Consider the following 25132-nt stretch of genomic DNA (forward strand, 5'->3'; position numbering starts at 1 on the left):
GGAGTCAACCTGGAATGGATTCCCGCCAAACCACGCCTCCCTTTCCTGGTTCGCCCGCAGTTTCGGCCTATCAGGTTGAGTCGGGTAAACCAGGACAGGCCAAACGACGCTCTCATTGGATATCACTGGTGGGGGCGGGAAGAAGGCGGAGCACGTGCCCGGGCGGAAGTAGCCGTCGCATCGCGGATTACGAAACGCCGCGGGGCTGAGCAGTTCCGCTGGCTAGTGTGTACGCGGCGAGCTTCTCCCGGCGCCGCCCGCTCGGCTCCCATAGCGCCCGCGACAGCGGTCCGGACGCCGCCCGAACATGGACTCCGCCGGCCAAGGTACCTGCGGGGCCCGGCGCCTCCGCCGCAGATGGGCCCAGGCTGCCCGTTGTTCTCCGTCTCCCGGGGTCGCGTCTGCGACTCTCTGCCCTCTCGGTCTCTGTTCACCCACCCCGCGGCCCCTCTTCAGCTCCCGGGCCACTGACCTCGAAGCTTATGATGGTCGTGGTGTGTGTCTTTTGCCCGCGGCCCAGACCGCTTCCTGGGCTCTCTCCAGCCGCCCTCCTGGTCTCTCCTGGGACCGTTCCGAGGTGTGGTTCCCTGGCGCCCGCCGTTGCTCCCGTAGTTTGGGTTCTCTCGCTCCCAGCAGGTCTCGCTTATGCCGCCCACCCCGTGCCCTGCTCTTGCTTGCTCTGCCACCCCCCGGTCCCTGCGCGAGGCCCTCGGGTTCACGCTCTCTGGCCCTGGACCCAGTCCGAGGTGCTGAGGGCGGCTCCCGAGCAGAGAAGGGGTCTTCGCGTTCAGCAGAGCTCCCCTTGGGCAGCAACTCTGCTCGGAGCTCAGCCTGCTTAGGGGTTGTTGCCTCATGGAGAGGGGGTGGAGTGAGTCAGGGGCACACCCAGCATACCAGGCCTGTTTCCAGAACAGTCGCCCCAGAGCAGTATGAGATGGCCACTGAGGGGCGTGGAGCGAGCCCAGGAGGTTAAAATCTTGAGAAGATGATACAAGTCTGCCTTCCATTTTGGGGCTCTAGAGAGGGATGCTAAATTTCTTTCTTTCTTTCTTTCTTTTTTTGAGACGGAGTCTTGCTCTGTCGCCAGGCTGGAGTGCAGTGGCGCGATCTCAGCTCATTGCAACCTCGACCTCCCGGGTTCAAGCGATTCTGCTGCCTCAGCCTCCTGAGTAGCTGGGACTACAGGCGCGCGCCAACACGCCCAGCTAATTTTTGTATTTTTAGTAGAGGCAGGGTTTCACCGTGTTGCCCAGGATGGTCTCGATCACTTGACCTTGTGATCCGCCCGCCTCAGCCTCCCAAAGTGCTGGGATTACAGGCGTGAGCCACTGTGCCCGGCTACATATTAAGCTTTATAATTTCTAGGTGCTGCATTATTCTGGAGGGTGTTTTTTGTTTGTTTGTTTTTGTTTTTTTGAGATGGAGTCTCACTCTGTCGCCCAGGCTGGAGCGCAGTGGCTAGATCTCGGCTCACTGCAAGCTCCGCCTCCCGGGTTCACTGCCATTCTCCTGCCTCAGCCTCCCAACTAGCTGGGACTACAGGCGCCCGCCATCATGCCCGGCTAATTTTTTGTATCTTTAGTAGAGACGGGGTTTCACTGTTAGCCAGGATGGTCTTGATCCCCTGACCTCGTGATCTGCTTACCTCGGCCTCCCAAAGTGCTGGGATTACAGGTGTGAGCCATTGTGCCCAGTCTCATTTGTCTTTTTTTAAATAGAAGAGAAAGGCTGGGCTCGGTGGCTTACGCCTGTAATTCTAACACGTTGGGAGGCCGAGGCCAGTGGATCACTTGAGGTCAGGAGTTTGAGACCAGCCTGACCAACGTGCCAAAACCCCATCTCTACTAAAAATAAAAAAATTAGCTGGGCATGGTGGTGCGCTCCTGTAGTCCCAGCTACTTGGGAGGCTGAGGCAGGAGAATCGATTGAACCCAGGGGGTGGAGGTTGCAGTGAGCGGAGATCATGCCACTGCACTCCAGCCTGGGCGACAGAGTAAGACTCGTCTAAAAAAAAAAAAAAAAAAAGAGAATCAGTGGATAAAAAAGTGGATACGCTTCGTTTAGTAAGCGTTTGTCGAGTGCCAAGGAAGTGCACGGCTCCAGTCCTATGGGACATTTGAAGGGAGTGAGATACAGCCAGCTTTTAAGAAGAGTATCTTTGCTAAGTGCATTTAATCTGGTTTCTTTGTGTTGTCTTTTAAAAGGCATAGTTTTTTTTTCTTTTTCTTTTCTTTTCTTTTTTTTTTTTTTGAGACAGTCTCAAAAAAAAAAAAAAGAGTAGAGACGGGGTTTCACCATATTGGCCAGGCTGGTCTTGAACTCCTGACCTCAGGTGATCTGCCCGCCTCAGCCTCCCAAAGTGCTGGGATTACAGGCGTGAGCCACCCCGCCCGACCAGTTTTTCTTCTTTTTTTTTTTAAAAAAAGAATTTTTTTTTGGCCGGGTGTGGTGGCTCAACGCCTGTAATCTCCCGGGTTCAAGTGATTCTCCTGCCTCAGCCTCCCAAGTAGCTGGGAACTACAGGCGCGTGCCACCACGCTAACTAATTTTGTATTTTTAGTAGAGACGGGGTTTCACCATTTTGGTCAAGCTGGTCTCGAACTCCTGACCTCATGTGATCCACCTGCCTTGGCCTCCAAAAGTGCTGGGATTATAGGCATGAGCCACTGCGCCCGGCAGTAAGCCTGTTTCTTTTCAGAATGTTTTGGTCAACAGGGAAAGTGTTACAATAGTCATGTGCTTGGATTTGGAGAGAATCGAAATAGACTGTTTTTCCTTATATGAAATCTTGTAGACTTTTAGGGTAGTCAGGAAGATGCATTTGACATGAAGAAAAAACAGTGGCTGCAGGAATTTGAATGTGATCTGGGTGTAGTTGAGGTGTGTGGCGGCAGCACGCTGCTCTGCACCTCTCCGCCTGCTGGCGGCCTTCTGGCAGTGGGATGAGAATCGGGAGGTAAGTAAAGGGAATTTTGTTTTGCTGACTCCCTGAAGGAGCTGAATGAGCAGCATGTGCTCCTAGTACGTAATTTTAGCATCTGCCCTGTCAGATGTGTTGAGAGGAAAGTGATGCTTATTGTGTATATTAACCATATTAGGTTCCTTTTTTTAAAAAAAGGGGAAATTTGTCAGGGTACGGTGGCTCACACCTGTAATCCCAACACTTTGGGAGGCCAAGGCGGGCGGATCACCCGAGGTCGGGAATTGGAGACCAGCCTGGCCGACATGACGAAACCCCGTCTCTACTGAAAATACAAAAATTAGCCAGCGTGGTGGCGTCCGCCTGTAATCCCAGCTACTCGAAGGCTGAGACAGGAGAATCACTTGAACCCGGGAGACGGAGGTTGCAGTGAGCTGAGATCGCACCATTGCACTCCAGCTTGGGCGACAGAGTGAGACTCCATCAAAAAAAAAAAAAGGTGGAAGGTCTGTTAGATTGAGCTGCTTTCTCTGTAGCAAGGGTTTCCTGCCTCTGAAGATAGTATTCTCACTGGGAAGCCAGAATTCGGGTTTGGCTGCCTTGGGCCGGCATTTGTCGTGCCCTGAAGCAGCACAAGTGGCATTGGCTTTTCAGCTCAGGTGGCCTGAGGTGTGGCTGCCCTCGTCTGCTGCCCATGCTGTCCTCACAGACCTTTCAGAGAAGAGGTGTTAGTCTCCAGGGTCTCACCCACTCCCACCTGTGCTTTTGTCCTGCTAGAGACCTCTACCGTATTTACTTGGAACTAACTTATTTGACACTTTGTGGCCTCATTTTGTCTCTGGCAGATATCAACCTGAATTCTCCTAACAAAGGTCTGCTGTCTGACTCCATGACGGATGTTCCTGTCGACACAGGTGTGGCTGCCCGGACTCCTGCTGTTGAGGGTCTGACAGAGGCTGAGGAGGAGGAGCTCAGGGCTGAGCTTACCAAGGTGCTGTGGCTTGGCTGTCTGTCCTGGGGTGAATTGGAGTTAAGGCCCTCTTGGATTAGTGAGAGGCCAGGGTACTGGCCACTCTCGGGAGGAATTGCCCTGGGTGGTCACCTACCCTGCTCTGTGTTCTGACTGATAACGGGGTTCTCTTTGTATGTGCCCAGCTCCATGCACTGGACTCAGAGCCACCTGGCAGTGGAGACAGGGCATGACTCCCTTCCCATACCTCTGTGCCTGGCCCTTCCTAAGTGCTCCCTGAGGATTGTTCACACATGAACCGCCTCTGAGCAGCCATCTACTGGGAGTGTCTCTGTTGGAATTAACACTTGATAATCATTTTTAAGACCCCATGAATCTTTCTTGTCCTGGATCTTAAGTTTTCTTTTAAACATATTTATTTTGGCTGGATGCAGTGGCTCATGCCTGTAATTCCAGTGCTTTAGGAGGACAGGGTGGTAAGGTGGGAAGATCACTTGAGCCCAGGAGTTTGAGAGCAGCCTGGGCAACACAGTGAGACCTTGTCTCTACCCCCCGAAATTAGCCAGGTGTGGTGGCATGTGCCTGTAGTCCCAGCTACTCAGGAGGCTGAGGTGAGAGGATTGCTTGAGGCCAGGAGGTCAAGGCTTCAGTGAGCTGTGATTGCATCCTGCACAGCAGCCTGGGTGACAGGGCGAGACTGTCTCAAAAACAAAACAAAAACTTCTTTTCTAAAAAGTATTTATGTGATCTTCTTTAAGTGAGAGTCCCTTAAGAGTAATGTAGGAATTAAGAACAAAAGCCTCCAACCATAATTTTTAGTCAAACCAACTGCCAAGAGTTTTCTTTTCACCCTGTGATGTGGTTTAATTCCAGAATCTGGGTCCAGGCCTAGGTCTGAGTAAGGTTGGTTGTGCCACTGAGCCTGAGGACCAGGTTTCAGATCCTGAGGACATCACACAGCTATTTCTAGCCTAGAAGATTAAAGGAGAGTAGCAGGAAGTCCAAGGACACTTTACTTTCCATTTAACTTCAGAATATGTGAGTTTAGAAACTAAATCCACAAGGTTTTTTTCAGAGTTGAATTACAGTAAGGTGAAGTTCTTTTTTTTTTTTTGAGTCGGAGTCTCTGCCGCCCAGGCTGGAGTGCAGTGGTGCAATCTCGGCTCACTGCAACCTCCAACACCCGGGTTCACGCCATTCTCCTGCCTCAGCCTCCTGAGTAGCTGGGACTACAGGCGCCCACCACCACGCCCGGCTAATTTTTTTGTATTTTTAGTCGAGATGGGGTTTGTTTTTTTTTTGGAGACAGAGTCTCGCCCTGTCGCCCAGGCTGGAGTGCAATGGTGTGATCTCGGCTCGCTGCAATCTCCGCCTCCCAGGTTCAAGCGATTCTCCTGCCTCAGCCTCCGGAATATCTGGGATTACAGGCGCGTGCCTCCCTGCCCATCTAATTTTCGTATTTTTAGTAGAGACAGAGTTTCACCATGTTGGCCAGGCTGATCTCAAACTCCGGATCTTGTGATCCACCCACCTTGGCCTCCCAGAGTGCTGGGATTACAGGTGTGAGCCACTGTGCCTGGCCCCTACAAGGTGAAGTTCTGTATTGCTTTTTTTTGTTGTTTTTCTTGAGACAGAGTCTTGCTCTGTCGCCCAGGCTGGAGTGCAATGGCATGATCTCAGCTCACTGGAGCCTCTGCCTCCCTGGTTCAAGTGATTTTCATGCCTCAGCCTCCCAAGTAGGTGGGATTACAGACGCCTGCCACCACACCTGGCTAATTTTTGTATTTTTAGTAGAGACAGAGTTTCACCACGTTGGCCAGGTTGGTCTCGAACTCCAGACCTCAGGTAATCTGCCTGCCTCAGCCTCCCATAGTGCTGGGATTACACGCAAGAAAGATTTTTTTTTTTTTTTTTTTTTTGAGACGTTTTGCTCTTGTTGCCCAGGCTGGAGTGGAATGGTGTGATCTTGGCTCACTGCAGCCTCTGCCTCCCAGGTTCAAGTGATTCTCCTGTCTCAGCCTCCCGAGTACCTGGGGTTACAGGCGCATGCCACCATGCCTGGCTAATTTTTTTTATTTTTGGTAGAGACGGCCTTTCATCATATTGGTCAGGCTGGTCTCGGACTCCTGACCTCAGGTGATCTGCCCGCCTCAGCCTCCCAGTGCTGGGATTACAGGCGTGAGCCATCGTGCCCGGCCAAGAAAGAGAATTTTTAAAGAGAAGCTAGTCGTATACGAGCTGAAGATACTGAGAACTCATTCTAAAGTGGTAAAGCTTTGAATGATGCCTCTTTCAGAGGTCATGTTCTTTTTTTTTTTTTTTTTTTTTTAAAGACCTGAGAAAGTTCAAGTCTTCATGATCAGGAATCTTTCTGTTGCTCAGTTCTAACTACGTCAAGCACAAAAGATAATTTACCTTTTGGTTTGTGTAACTGACTCTTGCCAAGGTTTGGAACTGACCTCAGGAACACAAGTGTTTTCTTAAGGGTGTTTTTTTCTGTCACCTGTGTCACTGTCCATCTGCCTCCTCCTCCCTGCATATGGAATTCTATGAGTGCAGACGATGCTCGGCTGCCAACAGTTCCAGCTTCTATTGTCCAAGCCCAGACTGAGAGCCCTGAGGGAAAAGGATCCTCACTGTTTTTTGTTTGTTTGTTTGTTTTTGAAACAGTCTCGGTCTGTCACCTAGGCTGGAGTGCAGTGGCATGATCTCGGCTCACTGCAACCTCTGTCTCCTGGGTTCAAACAATTTTCCTGCCTCAGCCTCCCGAGTAGCTGGGGTTACAGGCGTGCACCACCATACCTGGCTAATTTTTGTATTTTTAGTAGAGACGGGGTTTTGTCATGTTGGCCAGGCTGGTCTCAAACTCCTGACCTCAGATAATCCGCCTGCTTTGGCCTCACAAAGTGCTGGGATTACAGGCGTGAGCCACTGTGCCCGGCCAGGGTCTTCACCGTTTTTTGTTTTTTTTTTTTTTTTTGAGGTGGAGTCTTGCTCTGTCACCCAGGCTGGAGTGCAGTGGCACAATCTCGGCTCACCACAAGCTCTGCCTCCTGGATTCACACCATTCTCCTGCCTCAGCCTCCCAAGTAGCTGGGACTACAGGTGCCCGCCACCATGCCTGGCTAATTTTTTGTATTTTTTAGTAGAGACAGGGTTTCACTGTGTTAGCCAGGATGGTCTCGATCTCCTGACCTCGTGATCCGCCCGCCTTGGCCTCCCAGAGTGCTGGGATTACAGGCATGCGCCACTGCGCCCGGCCGGTCTTCACCTTTTTAATACCATGCCCAGTCCCAGTAAAGAACTCGGACAAGCCTGGCATGGTCATCCTGGGCCATTCCTCATGACCACAAATGGACATGGTGATTGGTAGCTGTCCCACAGCCGTTTAGTTGTGGGGCATGGGACAGTTCCCTGGAGTCAAGTTCCTAGTACCAGATAAAAACAAATGTCTGCTGGCTGGGCGCGGTGGCTCACGCCTGTAATCCCAGCACTTTGGGAGGCTGAGGTGGGAGGATCACCTGAGGTTGGGAGTTCGAGACGAGCCTGACCAACATGGTGAAACCCCATCTCTACTAAAAATACAAAATTAGCCGGGCAGGGTGGCACACGCCTGTAATCCCAGCTACTTGGGAGGCTGAGGCAGGAAAATCACTTGAACCTGAAAGGCAGAGGTTGCGGTGAGCCGAGGTCGTGCCATTGCATTCCAGCCTGGGCGACGAGCAAAACTCCATCTCAAAAAAAAAAAAAAACGAAAACCCAAAAATCAGATGTCTGCTGTAGATGCTATTATTCCTAGGACGAGTTAATGCTTCGGTAAGCGGAAAGTTCTTGTGTAACTCGTGGCACTGTGCATGAGGATGTTAGTCACTTCCTGCAGTAGTGATGGCTCATCATGTCAACTGCATGCTTCGCAGGTGGAAGAGGAAATTGTCACTCTGCGCCAGGTCCTGGCAGCCAAGGAGAGGCACTGTGGAGAGCTCAAGAGGAGGCTGGGCCTCTCCACCCTGGGGGGGCTGAAACAGAACCTGTCCAGGAGCTGGCATGACGTGCAGGTCTCTAGCGCGTAGGTACCTGCCCCAGGCACACCCCTGGGGGCTGAAGAGAACGGGCACCACACGTGCCCCGGCATGTGGGGGGGCGTCATCATGCCCAGGGACGAGTTGCAGCCGTGGAGTTGAGTGGCCTGTTTGCAAGGAGCCAGAGAGAGGCTCTGAGCCCTTGGCCCAGGGACTGTGCCTTGTTTGTTCAAAAAGCTTGGTGTCTACATGTGTTTTATTTATTTTTAAGTTTTTGTGTACTTTATTTATTATTATTTTTTTTGAGACAGAGTCTCACTCTGTCGCCCAGGCTGGAGTGTAGTGGCGTGATCTTGGCTCGCTGCAACCTCTGCCCCCTGGGTTCAAGCAGTTCTCCTGCCTCAGCCTCCCAAGTAGCTGGGATTACAGGCGCCTCCCACCGCGCCCAGCTGATTTGTGTGTGTGTGTGTGTGTGTGTGTGTGTGTTTTTAGTAGAGATGGGGTTTCACCATGTTGGCTAGGCTGGTCTTGAACTCCTGACCTTGTGATCCACCCGCCTCAGCCTCCCAAAGTGCTGGGAATAAAGGCATGAGCCACCACGCTGGCCTTTTTTTTATTTATTATTATTCTTTTTTGAGATGGTTTCGCTCTGTCACCCAGGCTGGAGTGCAGTGGCGCAATCATGATTCACTGCAACCTCAACCTCCTGGGTTCAAGCAATCCTCCCAACTCAACCCCCCTCGTAGCTGGGATGACAGGCGTGCGCCACCATGCCTGGCTAATTTTTTCACGTTTTATAGAGACAGGGTCTTGCTTTGTTACCTAGGCTGGTCTCAAATTTCTGGGCTCAAGCAATCCTCTTGTTTTGGCCTCCTAAAATGCTTGGGATTACACGTGTGAGCCACCACACCCGGCTTATATACGTGTTCTAAAAAGGCAGACACACTGGCTAGTTGTCCCGGTGGAAAACTGTGTTTCAGGGTCCAGACTTGAGAGATCACTGATCAGGTCCTTGGCAAGAGCAGTTTTTCTGTGGTTCTTGTTGTGGATGTGGCATGGTCACAGCCTCTGACCCAGATATGGCCATATGGGCCGGGCATGGTGGCTCATGCCTATAATCCCAGCACTTTGGGAGGCTGAGGGGGGTGTATCACTTGAGGTTAGGAGTTCAAGACTAGCCTGACCAACATGGAGAAACCCTGTCTCTACTAAAAAATAAAAAAATTTAGCTCGGTGTGGTGGTGCGCACCTGTGATCTCGGCTACTGGGGAGGCTGAGGCAGGAGAATCTCTTTAACCCGGGAGGCGGAGGTTGCAGTGAGCCAAAATTATGCCACTGCCCTCCAGCCTGGGTGACAGAGCAAGACTCTGTCTCAAAAAAAAAATATATACATATATATATATAGGACCATATGGTCCCACAACCCTAGGGACTCTGACCCTCCCCGATGACGACGTGGTCCTATAACCCTGGGACACCTGCCCCAGATGTCGCTCAGCTCTGAATTTGGGGAGTGCTGCTTTCTCACTTGGCCCTGTCCACGTGGCTTCTCTGAAACATACCCTTCAAGGTTGGGGTGGCTGTGGAATGTTTCCCAGAAGCCATGTTCCTACAGAAAGACAGAACAGGTCACATTTCATAAATCTCACATATGAGAGGCCCATGTTTTTGTCCTAGGACATCGTAAGTTTTGAATCCCAAGGGTGTTTTGGAGCTGTGGGCTGTGCCCTTCCAGTCCCCCACAGCAGTGCTGTTGCCCAAGAATCTCCTAGCGAGAGACCAGGGGCTACTGCCAGGTGACAGAAAAGGGAACATCAGTTCCGCTATACCCACAGCTCACCTGGCGGCCTGGGGCCTGCACAGGGCCTGGTTGAGGCAGTGGACCCCATTTTTGGGCCGTCTGTGGAGTTGATGTTCCTGCCAGCTGGTCCCTCTCTGTCTTCCCTGGAACTTCACCTGCAGTTTGATGCCTGAGTTAAAATTGTTCTTCTAAATAATTCACTGTAGACTTTCTGTTTTTAGCTATGTGAAAACTTCTGAGAAACTTGGAGAGTGGAATGAGAAAGTGACCCAGTCAGACCTGTGAGTGCCTGAATCATCAGCACCTCCTCCTTCCTCCTCTCCGCCTCCTGACACTCAGTCAGGGAAGGGGGCTGTGCACACTTGGCACAAAGCTTGTTTTGGTATTTGCTGGCTATTTTTTCTTCCTATAACTTTTCTTCTCTCAGGTAAACTATCCTTTAAACTTTTGTGGAACAGGGAATAGTAGCTGAGAGAAACTCACTCAGCCACCTGACCACACTTAAAACTCCCCTCTGCCTGATATGCGTCCCTTATGTAAGAGGCCTGCACTGGTCCTGGCTGTATCTCTATCTAATAGAGCTCCTTGGCTTCCGGCAGTGCACAAGCTGGACAACACCACTTGGCCTGGGTTTGTTGGTGGCGAATTTTTGTTTGTTCTAACCCTAACCCTTTTCCCTGCTTAGCTCCAGCTGTTCGGTTCTCAGAATTCCTTTCCTCCTTTAGGGGTAGTTCTTGAGTGGAGGGCATGGTGTAGGATATGCTGGTGGAAATTTGAAATCCTCACGATCTGGGAGGCACTGCATTGTCAGAGCATCAGCCAGTGTGGATCAAGTGTGGATAGTTTTGTATGTGTGTGTCAGTGGTGTTGTTCAGAGTGACTCCTAATATTTGGAGATCCTTAAACTAGATAATAGCATTTCATTTACTTGTGCTCTGATCTGATTATAACGTCTTTAAACTGAGGAGGGGAATATTTTTAAATAGTCTCTGTGGGATTTTTTCATCTGTTATTTAGAAGGAAGCACTGTAATCGTTGCCACAGAACATGGGCAGAAAGTCCTCCCATGTTGGGCTGAAAGGAAGCGGTTGCTGCCGAGCTTGTCTTGAAGGTCCTGGGGGACCAGGCTGGCACTGCGTGCACGTGGAGCCTTTGCGTCTGGTGTCACGGTGGGAGGCTGGTGTCAGGAACCCCGGGCAGTTCTCAGCATGTTGCCCCGGGTATTCCAGGGACCCGGGCGGTTCGTGGGCATGGCTACAGCAGCCAGCTGTACATCTGGGTGCTCTGGGGATCCGGGTGGTTCATGACATGTTGCCCTGGGTATTCCAGGGACCCGGGCGGTTCGTGGGCATGGCTACAGCAGCCAGCTGTACATCTGGGTGCTCTGGGGACCTGGGTGGTTCATGGCATGTTGCCGTGGGTATTCCAGGGACCCGGGCGGTTTGTGGGCATGGCTACAGCAGCCAGCTGTACATCTGGGTGCTCTGGGGACCCGGGTGGTTCATGGCATGTTGCCCTGGGTTTTTTTTTTTTTTTTTTGAGATGACATCTCGCTCTGTCGCCCAGGCTGGAGTGCAGTGGCGCCATCTCGGCTCACTGCAAGCTCCGCCTCCCGGGTTCACACCATTCTCCTGCCTCAGCCTCCCCAGTAGCTGGGACTACAGGCGCCTGCCACCACGCCCGGCTAATTTTTTGTATTTTTAGTAGAGACAGGGTTTCACCATGTCAGCCAGGATGGTCTCAATCTCCTGACCTCGTGATCCGCCTGCCTCAGCCTCCCAAAGTGCTGGGATTACAGGCGCCCACCACCACGCCCGGCTAATTTTTTGTATTTTTAGTAGAGACGGGGTTTCATGGTGTTAGCCAGGATGGTTTCGATTTCCTGACCTCGTGATCCGCCCATCTCGGCCTCCCAAAGTGCTGGGATGACAGGCGTGACACACTGCGCCCGGCCTGAGCTGGGTGTTCTAGGGACCCTGGTGGGCTGTGTCTCGGGCTGTTGAACAGTGACTTTGCTGGGCAGCAGATGGTTCCCAGGTTGGGACAGTGACGGACATCCTTGCAGTTTGGGCATCAGGCAGACGCACAGTGCAGACTCAGTCTGAAAATAGTCTTAGGAGACTTCAGTGCTGTTTTGTAAAACCAACTGACATAAAGCTGCCGGGATCCTATTTCAAATAAATAGTGTTTCAGAGAGCTTATTACAACACTCAGCGTCCTGACCCCTCTGGAGAAACCTCAGCATGGAAGCATATGGCCAGTGCATCACCTGGCCGAGGCCATTCCCCTGAGTTCTGTGGGGAGAGCTGTCAACTGACGGTTCCAGAGTGGAAGCATTTCTGCCGGGAAGGCCCAGGCTGAGGGCGATGGTTTCTGGTGGGAAGGCCCAGGCCGAGGGCGGTGGTTTCTGCCGGGACGGCCCAGGCCGAGGGCAATGGTTTCTGGTGAGACGGCCCAGGCCGAGGGCGATGGTTTCTGCCGGGACAGCCCAGATGGAAGGGATGCGGCTCGGGAGGTGGGGCCTGAGGATGTGGCCATGGCGCGTGCTCTTCCTGGCTAGTGCCTCTCCTAGTCAGCTTCAGGAGATGGGCTGTAGATGTACCTCCACTGCCCAGAGCTCTGCAGGGGAAGGCAGTAAAAGCTCCCCGCATCCTGACCCACATGTTTATAGATCCTTTCAGCCATTGGCGCCCTGGAGGATGGACAGGAAGGAGAACGTGGCCGGTGGGTGGAGGATAGCGCTGGTGCCTGGCCCCATGAGGCTGCAATGCGGCCACATTCTCAGTGGGTCATGTCTGAATACGAGAGCAGCTGTGTTCTGCGAGTGGTGAAACAATTGCCTGTTGCATTCTATTTATAGGCAGAGGTAACTAAAAACCTCAGTGCTGAGAGGGGCATCATATAGATCCTGCAGTTATGAGCTGGTTCACTTGGAGTTGTTTTGGTTGCAGGTGACAGAAAGCACGACTCAAGGTAGCATCAACCAAACAGGGAGGTGGGAGCACTCACCTGGCAGAGAAGTCCCTGCCCCCACTGCTGCAGTCCAACAGTGTGGCCCCATATGGGTCTCCCTGGACTAATGGCTGTGGCCTCGGAGGTGGCGTGCTCTGGCCAGGCCTGGATCACTTGTCCATCCTGAGTGGGAGTGGGGGCAGCCCCCAGAGACAGACTCAGGAGAGGAGGGGGGGTGCAAGGATGTCCCCCAGATGCCCTGTGCTGCCCAGGGGACAGCTCACTGGCAGTGGGACAAAACCGCTGTCTGTCCAGGGCTCTCTTCCTAGAAGGTCTTAGGAACTCCCAAATGGCTGCTGGCTGGGGTTGCCCGGCCCGGTGCTCTCAAGGAGAGCTGAAGCTAGTTATTGGGTGCAGATGCTGGCTCTGACCCCTGCCCCTTCCTCCCGGGCTCAGCTTCCCCATCCGTCATGGAGTAATAACAACCCAGCCTTCTGGTCCACTGAGGAATGTGTGTGCCTGTGTGTTTGAGGCTCTCAGAACAGGGCTGCAGCACTGTGAGCCTTGGAAGGGGGCCTCACAGCTGCTGCCGCCACCTTGGAGGCCCAGGATGGGACTGAGAAGGGGAAGGGAGAGGTCAGAGCCACAGCTGTTGGGCAGGGACCTGCTGTAGGAAGAGAAGGCCAGGGAGGCGCTGGTGGTGGCCTCAGGCTGTGCAGGTGATGCCCATTGTTTCCAGGGCCATCCCAGTTTGGAGGTTCCTGTTTCTAGAGGAGGTTCCCTTGTGACCCCCTCATTTCCACACCCGAGCAATGCTGAGGGCTGTGGGGCCCCCAGGGGCTTGAATGTGGTTTATGGCACAGCAGGGACTGATCACAGTGGCACCTGGTGTCAGTGGCCAGTGGTCATTGGGTCCTGAGGGTCCCTCAGGACCCTCCTCCTTGTGTGGGTGGCATTTACCCACCCACAGGTCACGCTCAGGACCCCACATCTCATTCCGAAGGCCGGGCACAGGCGGTTGTTTTCTCTCCAACTTCGGTTTCCCCATCCCCACTCTTAGGGCACAAATGCAGGTGCAGCTTCCCCATCCCCACTCTTAGGGCACAAATGCAGGTGTAGCTTCCCCATCCCCACTCTTAGGGCACAAATGCAGGTGCAGCTTCCCCATCCCCACTCTTAGGGCACAAATGCAGGTGCAGCTTCCCCATCCCCACTCTTAGGGCACAAATGCAGGTGCAGCTTCCCCATCCCCACTCTTAGGGCACAAATGCAGGTGCAGCTTCCCCATCCCCACTCTTAGGGCACAAATGCAGGTGCAGCTTCCCCATCCCCACTCTTAGGGCACAAATGGAGGTGCAGCTTCCCCATCCCCACTCTTAGGGCACAAATGCAGGTGCAGCTTCCTCATCCCCACTCTTTGGGCACAAATGCAGGTGCAGCTTCCCCATCCCCACTCTTAGGGCACAAATGTAGGTGCAGCTTCCCCATCCCCACTTTTAGGGCACAAATGCAGGTGCAGCTTTCCCATCCCCACTCTTAGGGCACAAATGCAGGTGCAGCTTTCCCATCCCCACTCTTTAGGCACAAATGCAGGTGCAGCTTCCCCATCCCCACTCTTAGGGCACAAATGCAGGTGCTGTGAGTGCTTTAGAATCCTCTGCTGCAGGTGACTTTGCTTCAGTGAACCACAGAATGTTCACATGGTTTTATGCATTTGTTATTTCAGGGAAAATCAAGGTTAAAGATGTCTTCAGAATTTGTATTTTTGGGCCGGGCACGGTGGCTCACACCTGTAATCCCAACACTTTTGGAGGCTGAGGCAGGCGGATCACGAGGTCAGGAGATAAAGACCATCCTGGCTAACACGGTGAAACTCCGTCTGTACCAAAAATACAAAAAAATTAGCCGGATGTGGTGGCGGGCGCCTGTAGTCCCAGCTACTCGGGAGGCTGAGGCAGGAGAATGGCGTGAACCCGGGAGGCAGAGCTTGCAGTGAGCCAAGATCGCGCCACTGCACTCCAGCGTGGGCTACAGAGCAAGACTCCGTCTCAAAAAAAAAAAAATAATAATAATTTGTGTTTTTGAAACTAAATGCAGCAGGTCATTAGTTACTTATAACTGGTGTTTTATTAATAAAAGAAGAAAAAATTTAAAAACAGCCATGATTGCAGCTGCACGGAGCCTGGATGGGAAAGTGCATCCTCTGGGCTGGGCACGGTTGCTCACACCTGTCATCCCAGCACTGTGGGAGGCTGAGGCGGGTGGGTGTCTGGATGGGAAAGTGCATCCTCTGGGCTGGGCGCGGTGGCTCACACCTGTCATCCCAGCGGGCTGGGTGCGGTGGCTCACACCTGTCATCCCAGCACTGCGGGAGGCTGAGGCGGGTGGCTCACCTGAGGTCAGGAGTTCAAGACCAGCCTGGCCAACATGGTGAAACCCTATCTGTACTAAAAAGACAAAATTAGCAGGGCGTGGTGGTGGGTGCCTGTAATCCCAGCTACTTGGGACGCTGAGGCTGGAGAATCTCTTGAACCCGGAGGCGGAGGTTGTAGTGAGCTGAAATTGCACCACTGCCCTCCAGCCTGAGTGACAGAGCGAGACTTTGTCTCAAAAAAAAAAAAAAAGAAAGAAAGAATGCATCCTCTGGTAGGCCTTGGGCTGGGGGCGGGCATGAGAGAGCTGCGCTGGGATGTGCTGCCAGGGCACACTTGGTGGGTCACACACTCTTGTCAGCTGTTTGGGGGCTGGAGAGTAGTAGCACTCAGCTCACACGGGCCTTCTGCAGGGAGTGGTGGGAGGGCCTGTGAGTAAGAGCTCCGGAAGGCCCATCGCTGGGACCTGGTGCCGCCAGTGGGAGCAGGAGGAGCCTGTGCCTTCTCTGGCGCCAGTCATCCCAGATGCCACTCAGGGCTTGGCTGGGTTTGCCAGCTCTCCAGGTTGGCACTGGTAACGCCGAGATGGTCCTGGGAGCCCATCTCCATTCAGCCTCGAGTTCCCTGGCTTCACTGAGGGAGGAGCTGTGATAAGGTGGCTGTGGGTTCGCATTTTGGACTTTGTTATGTCAGAGTCTGCTGTGTTTTGTGTTTATGGTGGCAGCTGGATGAGGGCCAGCGACTTCAGGTGTTGACTGTCATGGTGGGCCCAACAGTATCCCTGCAGCCACAGCATCCTGCCTGCTGCCCTTTGCCTGTCCTGCAGACGCCAAGGCCCTGGAGCTTTGCTTTGATGGGATGTACCCATGTGGGTGGACACTGGAGGGAGCTGGAGGGGATAGAAGCGGGGCCTTCACTAGGGGCCAGGACAGACCCTTGCAGCGTGAAAAGAGGCCTGGGAATGGAACTGTCCGATGTTCCGAAGGCACACGGGGCCCCGCCGTCTGGAGCAGGGGCACCTTGCGGGCTGCATGGCCACTCTGTGACGCTCGTTCCCCACAGACGTGGTTGAGCTTGCATTTCCTCCCCTCAGCACAGTCTCATTTGGGAAGAGGAAAGGGAAACTTGCACGCATGGGCCGGTCAGGGCACTGAGAGGGCTTTCTGCTCTGGCACTGCCTGCCAGGCGTGCACCTCAGGGGGCCCGTCTGCTCTAGCAGGCAAAAGAGGCATGTTCTCTGTAGTCAGAGGGGCTGTGAGAAGACAGGAAAGCGAGCTTAGTGGGTATCAGGCAAGGGGGTGAAATTGGGTTGTGAGATGAGAAAGCAGCGTCATTGCAGGGCTGGGGGGCCGAGACTCGGCAGGGTTGCCGAGAGCTCAGTGAGCGAACAATGCACAGGCGGCTCCTTGCCGCAGGGGCCTCTGGGGGCCGAGGGGCTCTGGGCCTGCACCCCCTCTGTAGACACCTGGGGAGTGTCCACCCCTTGGCCCAGCTCCTTTCCTCAGTTTTCCTCGGGCGTGCTCCCAGTGCTTTGTTTGCTTGGCTGTGGGTGGTGACCCGCCCATGCTGTCTGGTTGATTTAACTGGTGTGTCTTCCAGCTACAAGAAGACTCAGGAAACTCTTTCACAGGCAGGACAGAAGACTTCAGCTGCCCTGTCCACAGTGGGCTCTGCCATCAGCAGGAAGCTTGGAGACATGAGGTGAGACGCAACCCTGACTCTGCTGCCCTGAGACCTGGCCAGGAGTGAGGTGAGGTGTTGGAGGTGCTACAGGAAGCCTGCCTGGAGATCAGGGCTCAGATGCACTGGCTCAGGGATGTGGCCATCCATCATGGCCCTGACCAGTCTGTGTGCAGACCGTTGCCTGGGAGGTTCATCCATCCCCGTTGGCTGCTTTTCTGCCATTGCTGTGTTCTTCAAGGAGGGTTGGCTGCCAGTGCTGTTGGGTAACTTGTGGTGCTCGGGGTTGGTGAGGGAGGAGTCTGTACCTTGAAGCTTCACTGAGAGGCAGCGACTCCAGCCTGGGGGTCAGAGTCAGGTCAGCGTGGGACGCAGTCCTCCACCATCTCTAGGACAGGGGCTTGGTGTGGTACTTCCTCAGGTTGTTTCCCAGGTCTCAGAAAGTGCAGTCAGACGCCAGGAGGCGCTGAATGAGCCTTCTCTCCCAGAGGCTGGTGAAAGCCTCCTGGCCATCAGAGGTCCCTCAGCAAGCAGGGCTGGGGCCAAGGAGTGAGCAGGGGGCCGGCGCTTTGTGGCTGGCACGTTTGCTCTTCCTTCCATGTTCTAGGCTCCCTGACTACAGCATGGTGATGAGGGGATTGAGCCAGAAGCCTGGGTATGATGCTTGGCTGGGCACCCCAGCTGGGCCTCGGGCACGCCTTCTTTCACAGGGGTTGTAGGAGTGGATGATATAGGTTGTCACCATCAACAGCATCCTGGCCCCAACTTCTGGGTGCTGCTGCACACCCTGCCCTGACCCCTTTCCCATTCTCAGAACTGGTCTTCTGGCTTTTGGATCTCAGGGAGTGCCTCCCTGTAGCTCTGACCCAATCCTGGCAGAGATGGGTGCAGGATTCCTAGAGGACCAGTGTGTGAAGCACAGTGCTGACCCCACCCAGCCCTCCCCTCTTCCCCTCTTGTGGCCCCTGCAGGATTCAGAGATATGTACATCTCCTGCTGGGCTGCCTCCCTGCCTCCCTGCCTGCCTGCCTGCCTGCCTGCCTGCCTGCCTGCCTGCCTGCCTGCCTGCCTGCCTGCCTGCCTGCCTTAGGTTAGGTGTGTCCTGCCTCCCTGCCTGTGGTTGCCAGGTGGGGGTCGTCCTGTGCCAGTGCTTTCCCCTGACCACTAAGCCACAGGCCAGGACACAGACGGCCACACACACCCAGGGACCCACCCTGCCAAGCAGAGGGGATGGCCACTGCCCAGGAGCTGTGCCCACTTTTATTTTTGTTTTTTTGAGGTAATCTACCTTCCCATCCCTGCAACTTCTATTTCGAGAAGTTTTAAACCTCTGGAGAAGCTGCAGTCATCAGTATGCAATGTGTGTGTTTCCTCTGTGCACCCTCACACGCCCAAGGCTCCCAACTCCCCAGCAGCTGTGACTTGGGGGGTCCTTGTGGGGCACCCTACAAATGCAGGTCTTCCCTACCACTGCTGAGCTTTGGACGCAGGAGGGACCCCCTGAGTTTCAGCTGAACTCAGCCTCGCAGGGCTGTTTTCTTCCCAAAAATGCTGGTCTCACCACAGAGCATCTTCAGGAAGTAACAGGTGTCTGTTGTGCCTAAATTATGCCGGCCATCAGGAGGCGTTTGCCCACTCTTAGTGTCCACACTCCCTTTTGAGTTTGTTCAGAGCATCGTGGTGGAAATCCAAGGGGCATGTGGAGCCCTTGGCACTGATTGGAATAGCCGTGCACAAGCCAGTCCTGGGGTTTTGATCTGGGCATTTGTTTGTATGTCCTGTTTTTCTCTGGAAGCACAGGGACACGGTCCTGGTTCTCTGTCTGCTCCTCCTTCTCTGATGGGGAGAAAGGCTTTCGCTCTCTGCTCAGTCCTGGGGTTGGCAGCTGTCCCCTGTGTCGTGTAGCCTCAGGGCATGGCTGGCAGTGAGCAGAGTTCCTGTTGCAGTGACGCTGGCACAGCTGTCAGTGTGCCCAGCCACACTGTGCCACGTGTTTGCACGTGTGCCCTGGTACGTGGGGCCAGCTGGGTGAGCGGGGCCTCAGGCTGACCTGGGAGGAGCTAGCTCGCTCCAGTTGGCTGGCCGTGTTCACGGTGCCCGTGGAGGGTCCTGTTTGCTGGTGTGTCTTGCCCTGCTTGCTCCTCCGTTTATGTTTGTAGTGGTGGTGGGAACTCTGACGTCTGGAGCCCCTGGTGTATCCCCATCTTCTCCCCAAGCAGTCACAGGTGGTTTCTGAGGTCTGGGCCCATTCACCTCTTGACTTAGAGACTGAGGTTGTGAGCTCACTACTTCCTGAAAGTGAAAATTGGGTTCTGGGAGGTTTATATCATGAGTTTAGGGCTGGATGAACCCCGGCGAACCCCTGCTAACTCTTGGGCGGAAGCCCCTCCGGACAGCTGCCCAACGCCCGTGTCCATGATGGGCCTGTCCCAGGGCAGCCCCGGTCTGTGAGGCCTTTGGTGTGCCCTGGGGCATGGGTGATGGGGATGGGAGGAAGGGAACTGGATTCAGGTCAGAGTGGGGGGTTTACACCAGGGTCAGGTCACCGTCTGACTCCGTGGTCTCAGATGAGGCATCGGCCCTCTCAGGACCTCGGGCGAGTTGAGTGTTTCTCAGTTCTTCAGTGGCTCCCTCCGTGTCGGAGTGGGCGTGGCTTCAGTGAGTGGCAGCAGCTGCCCTTGGACACACAGGTTTCCAGGTTGGCGTCTGCGGGCACGGATGGAGCGCAGAGCAGAAATGCTCGGCGCCAAGGGTGTCCCACATCCTCCCGCGGTGCGTGTGCTCCCTCAGCTGACGCGATTTGGGGAACACGGGCCGCTCTCGTTCTGTGGAGCTGGCCAAGCCCAGCTGTCATGCTGTGGCACATTTCACACCTTTGCGCTGCTGGATGGGGCCGGTTGTGCTCCAGGTGCTGTGGCTTCTCCAAACAGGTGTGCCTTGGGGCATAAGGCGTGGACAGGGCGTGGACCCAGGGGCCTCTTGGGCACAGCCATGAGGCTGAGCAGTTGCTAGTCATGAGCTTGCGAGAGCCTTCTGTTGAGTCAGGACTTGAGGAGACTGGAGACAGTGCTGCTCTCCCTGGTGGTGTGCGGACTGGAGGAGCCGTCCTGGAGGGTCTTCCCCTGCTGGGCCTGACTGAGCACGAGCAGGGGGCCTCCCCTGGGGCTCCCCGAGGAGGGCTGCGAGTGGATGCTGGCCTCCCTTGCTTACACTTCGTTTCCTCTTCTCTCCTGCTGCCACCTTCCAGGGCTCATCCATTTTCACACTCCTTTAGGTAAGGCTGAGCCTGGACACACCTGTGGAAGACTCTTCTCTGGATTGGGGCAGGGTGGGCTCCGGCAGGGCCCGTGGGCGGCTGTGCTAGTAGAGGGCAGTGAAAGTGGGATCACCCCTTCCAGGACAGCAGTGCCAGCCAGGCGGTTGCTGCATCTCAGGGAACAAAGCAGCAGCGTGGGATCGACGCAGAGGCCCCCCGGAACCCCCTGGCCCTTCTGTCCCCCCTCCTCGTGCTTCCCCCCAGGCTCACAGGCCGCCTGCTGCCGGGTCTGCGAATAACTGGCCTGGCGTCCAGGCCTGAGTTTACTCCTGAAAAGGAGCCTTTTTTTTTTTTTTTTTTTATACGGAGTCTAGCTCTGTCGCCCAGGCTGGAGTGCAGCAGCGCGATCTCGGCTCATTGCAAGCTCCGCCTCCCGGGTTCACGCCATTCTCCTGCCTCAGCCTCTCCGAGTAGCTGGGACTACAGGCGCCTGCCGCCACGCCCGGCTAATTTTTTGTATTTTTAGTAGAGATGGGGTTTCACTGTGGTCTCGATCTCCTAACCTCGTGATCCGCCCGCCTCGGCTTCCCAAAGTGCTGGGATTGCAAGCGTGAGCCACCGCGCCTGGCCTTTTTTTTCTTTTTTTTGATGGAGTCTCGCTCTATCACCAGGCTGGAGCACAGTGGTGTGATCTCGGCTCACTGCAACCTCCAGCTCCCTGGTTCAAGCGGTTCTCCTGCCTCAGGCTCCGGAGTAGCTGGGATTACAGGCATGAGCCACCACGCCCAGCTAATTTTTGTATTTTTAGTAGAGACGGGGTTTCACCATGTTGGCCAGCATGGTCTCGATCTCCTGACCTCGTGATCCACCCGCCTTGGCCTCCCAAAGTGCTGGAATTACAGGCGTGAGCCACTGCGCCGGGCCCTCAAAAGGAGCCTTTTCACGTGGGAGGGCTGTGCCGACTCTCACCACCTTCCTGTTCAACATCTGTCCTGTTTCCTTGTTTTCCTTCAGTTGGAGTTTTGTCTTGTTTATTACCCTAGAGCCCGTAGGTGTGCCTCCCAAAGGGCCCTCCTGCAGACCAGAGCAAGCTCCTCTAGGCCAAGCCGGGGCGCCGCCAGCACGTGCCCTTCTGCTGGAACCGGGAGGTCTAGAGCCAGGCCCAGAACAATCTGTGATTTCTTGTGTTTTTACTTGACCTGGTGGTTTCTCTTTTGCCAAAAGGTCCTTACTTGCCGAAGTCAAGTAAGGACATCTGAAGGCTGTTTGTACCAAATACTTTTCAAAAGCCCAGGCCTGGTCTCCTCACAGCTTCCTATGGCAGTGCTCTCCCCACTCCCAGTGCTATGTGCTGGGCAACTTGGGGTGCCCCCCGTGAGGCCAAGGGAGGACCCTGGGGTCGAGTTTCCTTCGGGGGCATTGTGTGGAGGGACAGGCAGCTCGCTCCAACTGCTGGGAGTGGGGGAATCCCAGCTCTGCCCATCCCTGCCAAGTTGGGGTTGTGTGTGGATCTTGGTGTTAACTCTTGCTTCCTTCTCTGCTTCTGCCATGCTTCCAAGCAGCAGCTACTCCATCCGCCACTCAATAAGTATGCCAGCCATGAGGTAATGTATGCCTGCTCGCTGCGGCTCCAGAGCCGGGTGTCTCTGGTGGGGGTTGGGGCGGCTCCCGCCGGTTACACCTTGCCCTTCCCATATTCCTGGATTAATTGAGGACTCCATTCCCTTGGCAACCTCTGATGGCTAAGGGCTGGTAAAGACCCCCTCTAGGCTGATGAGGAAGAGCTGGTAGGGGGTCAGGCTCTTCACCTGCAGCCTCCAGAGGAGATCCTTGTGTCAAACTGGGCCGTGTCCTTTCCAAGTCCTGACCCTGGCTGCCTGCAGTGGGTGGGGTGGGGTTCGGGGGGCTCGCACACAGATCCCGGCACGTGGGGTTCAGGGGGCTCGCACACATCCCGGCACGTGGGGTTCGGGGGGCTCGCACACAGATCCCGGCACGTGGGGTTCGGGGGGCTCGCACACAGATCCCGGCACGTGGGGTTCGAGGGGCTCGCACACAGATCCTGGCACTTGCCCTGGTGGGCTGTCACTCAGGACACTTCACGGTCTCAGCCTTCACGGAAACACCCAGAGCTGTGGTCCTTATTCTGTGCCTGTCAGGCACCACCCTGATTCTCAGGATTCTGTGCCTGTGCCGTGAGGCACTGCCCTGATTCTCAGGAGAGCCCAGAACTGTGGTCCCTATTCTGTGCCTGCGCCGTCAGGCACCGCCCTGATTCTCAGGAGAGCCCTGTTCTCCTTGTGGGGACTCTGGCTGGGTGTCGCAGACGTGCTGGCCTCTAGAGGCCCCGGGCCTGGGAGGGGTATCTGTTTGTGTGGGAGGGACTGAGTGGGATGGAGCTGGCCTGCTTTCTCCTCTTGTCTCCTTATCACTCTGCTGTCCCAGAAGTGTCCTTGGTCTTCCATTCGCTTCCCTGAGAGATGTGCATGAAGAACTGCACAGACTTTTCATAACCTCAGTACAAGAGCCCAGGGTGTCCCTGTAGGGTATGACAGAGAGGGGCCGACATCTCCCCAGCTGCACAGTCAAGGGGTTTCCAGTTGCCTTGTGTGACGTCTGGACCTGTCCCTGTGGTTGTTGGGCATGGCCGACCTCACTTTTGACCTGGGGAGTCTCCGGAATGACCTGGCTGTCTCACAGTTTTGCCATGAGATCTTGGGATGTTGTTAGGGACCCTTTGGAGGCTGGCCCTAACCCTGAGGCCCTTCCGAGTTAGGAGAGCAGCACAACCCTCTCCTCTTGACACCGACACTCTTCCCTCTCTCTTTAAAGGAACTCTGCGACCTTCAAGTCTTTTGAGGACCGAGTTGGGACCATAAAGGTAATTGTACCTGGACTGTTTGATGGTCTTGGTAAGGTGTGACCTGTTACTTACAGCAACTTGTTTATTATTAGTCATTTAGTCATTGTAGACTCACATACAGTTGTGGGAAGTAATGCAGAGAGGTTCCTTGTGCCTTTTACGCAGTTCTCTCCTGTGACGACATCTTGGAAAATCCTGTAGTGCAGCCTCCCCACCAGGACATTGGCACTGACTCAGGACACAGAACGCCTCCACACTGCCCTTCCTGGTCCCCACTGCCCTTCCTGGTACCTTCTTGGCCATGCTGACCTTCCTCCCGCCCTACCCCCGGCAACCCCTAGTCCACTCTCCCTTTGTATAATTGTGTCATTTCAAGAATGTCACGTAAATGGAACGATACAGTGTGCAGCTTTTTGGCATTCACTGTCTTCATTTGGCATCGTTCTCTGGAGACCTGTTCGGGCTGGTGCCCGTCCGTGATTTGCTCCCTGTCCCTGCTGAGCAGTGTTCGTGTTACATAAGCTTTTGTAGAGCATTGAGCATGGGCCTGGGATCTGCCTTGTGTTGTGTGCTCTGTCTCAGGTTTTTCTGTCTTCATCTTTTCTCTCCTGTAGTCTAAGGTTGTGGGTGACAGAGAGAACGGCAGTGACAACCTCCCTTCCTCAGCGGGGAGTGGCGACAAGCCCCTGTCGGATCCTGCACCTTTCTAAGCCTGTGGTTGCTTCCCCCGCTGCAGAGCACACGCAACCCAGCCTCAGCATCACAGCCGTAGCTCTGTTCAGCGGAGCAGCCAGCCAGGGCGGATGAGCAGAGCCGGCTCTGAGGACAGTCCTGCCCATCCACGCGGAGATGTGGCTGCCGCGTTCACATGAATTGAAAGAACACAGGCTTGTACACAGATGTTTTATACTCACGTTTGTAGATGAAACAGATCACTGTGCTGTCCTTCCTAGGGGTGCAGGAAGTGGACAGGGCGGAGGGTTTGAAAGAATATTGAGCCAAAGCCCAGGCTCCCTTTGGGAATCATGTTAGCCCATCAGAATGTTGAAGGATTGAAGAGTTTTAAGCATAAAATAAGTGGCATTTTCTGACTTCTTCCTCCTCCTCCTTCCCTGACTCACAGAAGGAGTGCAATCACCCAGCAAGTCCTACCTGTTACGCAATTTTTTATCTCAAAATGCCGAACGAGAAAACTGTCCATTTTCTGAGACCCCCAGAAAGGAAACTGACCCTCAGCAGCTGCCTGATTGTTACGCGAATCTAGCTTTAACGGAAGCAAATTCATTATTTTTTAAATGCAGTGGACTTTTCAAAAAGTTTAAATTAGGCAAAGCAGCTTTAGCCTCATAGAATATTATTTCTTTGGACTCAAGCTGAAATACAAGCCTTACATTGCCTTATGCTTTATTTCTTTCTAATTTTTATATGTATATAGATGAGGGTTCCTTAATGGTTGTGAGCATTGTGTGGAATTTTACACCTGGCCTGCGTGGCAGCCTCTTCCAGTTGAGGTGTTTTATTTCACGCACACTTCATCCCAGTGTACAAAACCTGCTTCTCTTCTCAACTGTGGCAGCTCCTACTGGCTCCCGTGCCCTGCCCTAAAGGGCTCTTGAGCCTCTGGGAATGGGAGGGGCCAAGAGAAGGAAAACCCTGTCTTTAGCACCCTTTAAAAGAACTGTGCCCCCCTTCTCAGTGCTGCCTTTGCATGGGCCTGGCCCGGCTCGCATTCGTCAGTGACTCCAACCCTCCTGCTTGCTGTACTTGGGATGAAACGACCCCACAGGTCAGGTGGAGGGTGGGGCGTGGGCATCAGCCAGGATTACTGTTGTCTTTTTCTCAGGAGCTACAAAGATCTCTTCCTGTTACTAAATGGTCACACCCCAGCAGCCTCTCTCGCACACCGGGGCCCTGCATGTCAGATGGCGTGGTCTGCAGGGGGAGCTCTGTGCCTTAGTGGCTTTTGGCAGGACACTGAGGGCCTGCCTGTGGTGTGCCCGGCTCTGCCACTCCCGGGAGGGGAAGGCTGCTCAGCTCAAGGTGTCCTGTTCGGTAGAGCAAGTGTCCTCTGACAGCCGTGTCCCCGGACAGTTCAGACCCCCTTGGGGATGGCACTCCACACACGACAGAGATGCAGGGGCCAGGGAACCCCAGCGCTCGGTGCCCTTCGTCCAGGGTTAAAATCGGCCTGTGGGGTGTGGTATGAAGGCAGGTTGTGCGGGTGTTGACTGATGTATCTTTTCCTTAAAGTTATTATAATAATGGGTAATTTGTCAATAAAGCATTCCTTTGGGGGAAA

At 54.4% G+C, this 25132-nt stretch overlaps 1 protein-coding gene and 1 pseudogene across 10 annotated transcripts; both read left to right on the top strand.

Moving 5' to 3' along the window:
- Nucleotides 1–25132, top strand: TPD52L2 (TPD52 like 2). 10 transcript variants are annotated; one of them, XM_055372728.2, is made up of 9 exons: nucleotides 190–326; nucleotides 3766–3911; nucleotides 7808–7956; nucleotides 9932–9991; nucleotides 16634–16735; nucleotides 19962–19988; nucleotides 21530–21574; nucleotides 22803–22851; nucleotides 23448–25132. In XM_055372728.2, the coding sequence occupies exons 1-9, from the start codon at nucleotides 308–310 to the stop codon at nucleotides 23541–23543; spliced, it is 693 nt and encodes a 230-aa protein (XP_055228703.1). In that variant the 5' UTR covers nucleotides 190–307; the 3' UTR covers nucleotides 23544–25132. The 10 variants fall into 10 exon arrangements, with proteins under 10 accessions (XP_004062598.1, XP_004062599.1, XP_055228703.1 ...); XM_004062552.5 differs by having other exon boundaries at nucleotides 21533–21574; XM_055372731.2 differs by lacking the exon at nucleotides 23448–25132 and adding an exon at nucleotides 22999–23435.
- Nucleotides 9998–16627, top strand: LOC129529071 (uncharacterized; annotated as a pseudogene).

This window comes from Gorilla gorilla, chromosome 21 (assembly GCF_029281585.2).
Source record: "Gorilla gorilla gorilla isolate KB3781 chromosome 21, NHGRI_mGorGor1-v2.1_pri, whole genome shotgun sequence".
Taxonomy (NCBI): domain Eukaryota; kingdom Metazoa; phylum Chordata; class Mammalia; order Primates; family Hominidae; genus Gorilla; species Gorilla gorilla.

Coding starts and splice junctions, on each gene's coding strand:
- TPD52L2 (XM_055372728.2), top strand. Junction 9,992..16,633: donor AAAGTGACCCAGTCAGACCT/GTGAGTGCCTGA, acceptor TGTGTCTTCCAG/CTACAAGAAGACTCAGGAAA. Junction 21,575..22,802: donor ATAAGTATGCCAGCCATGAG/GTAATGTATGCC, acceptor CTCTCTTTAAAG/GAACTCTGCGACCTTCAAGT.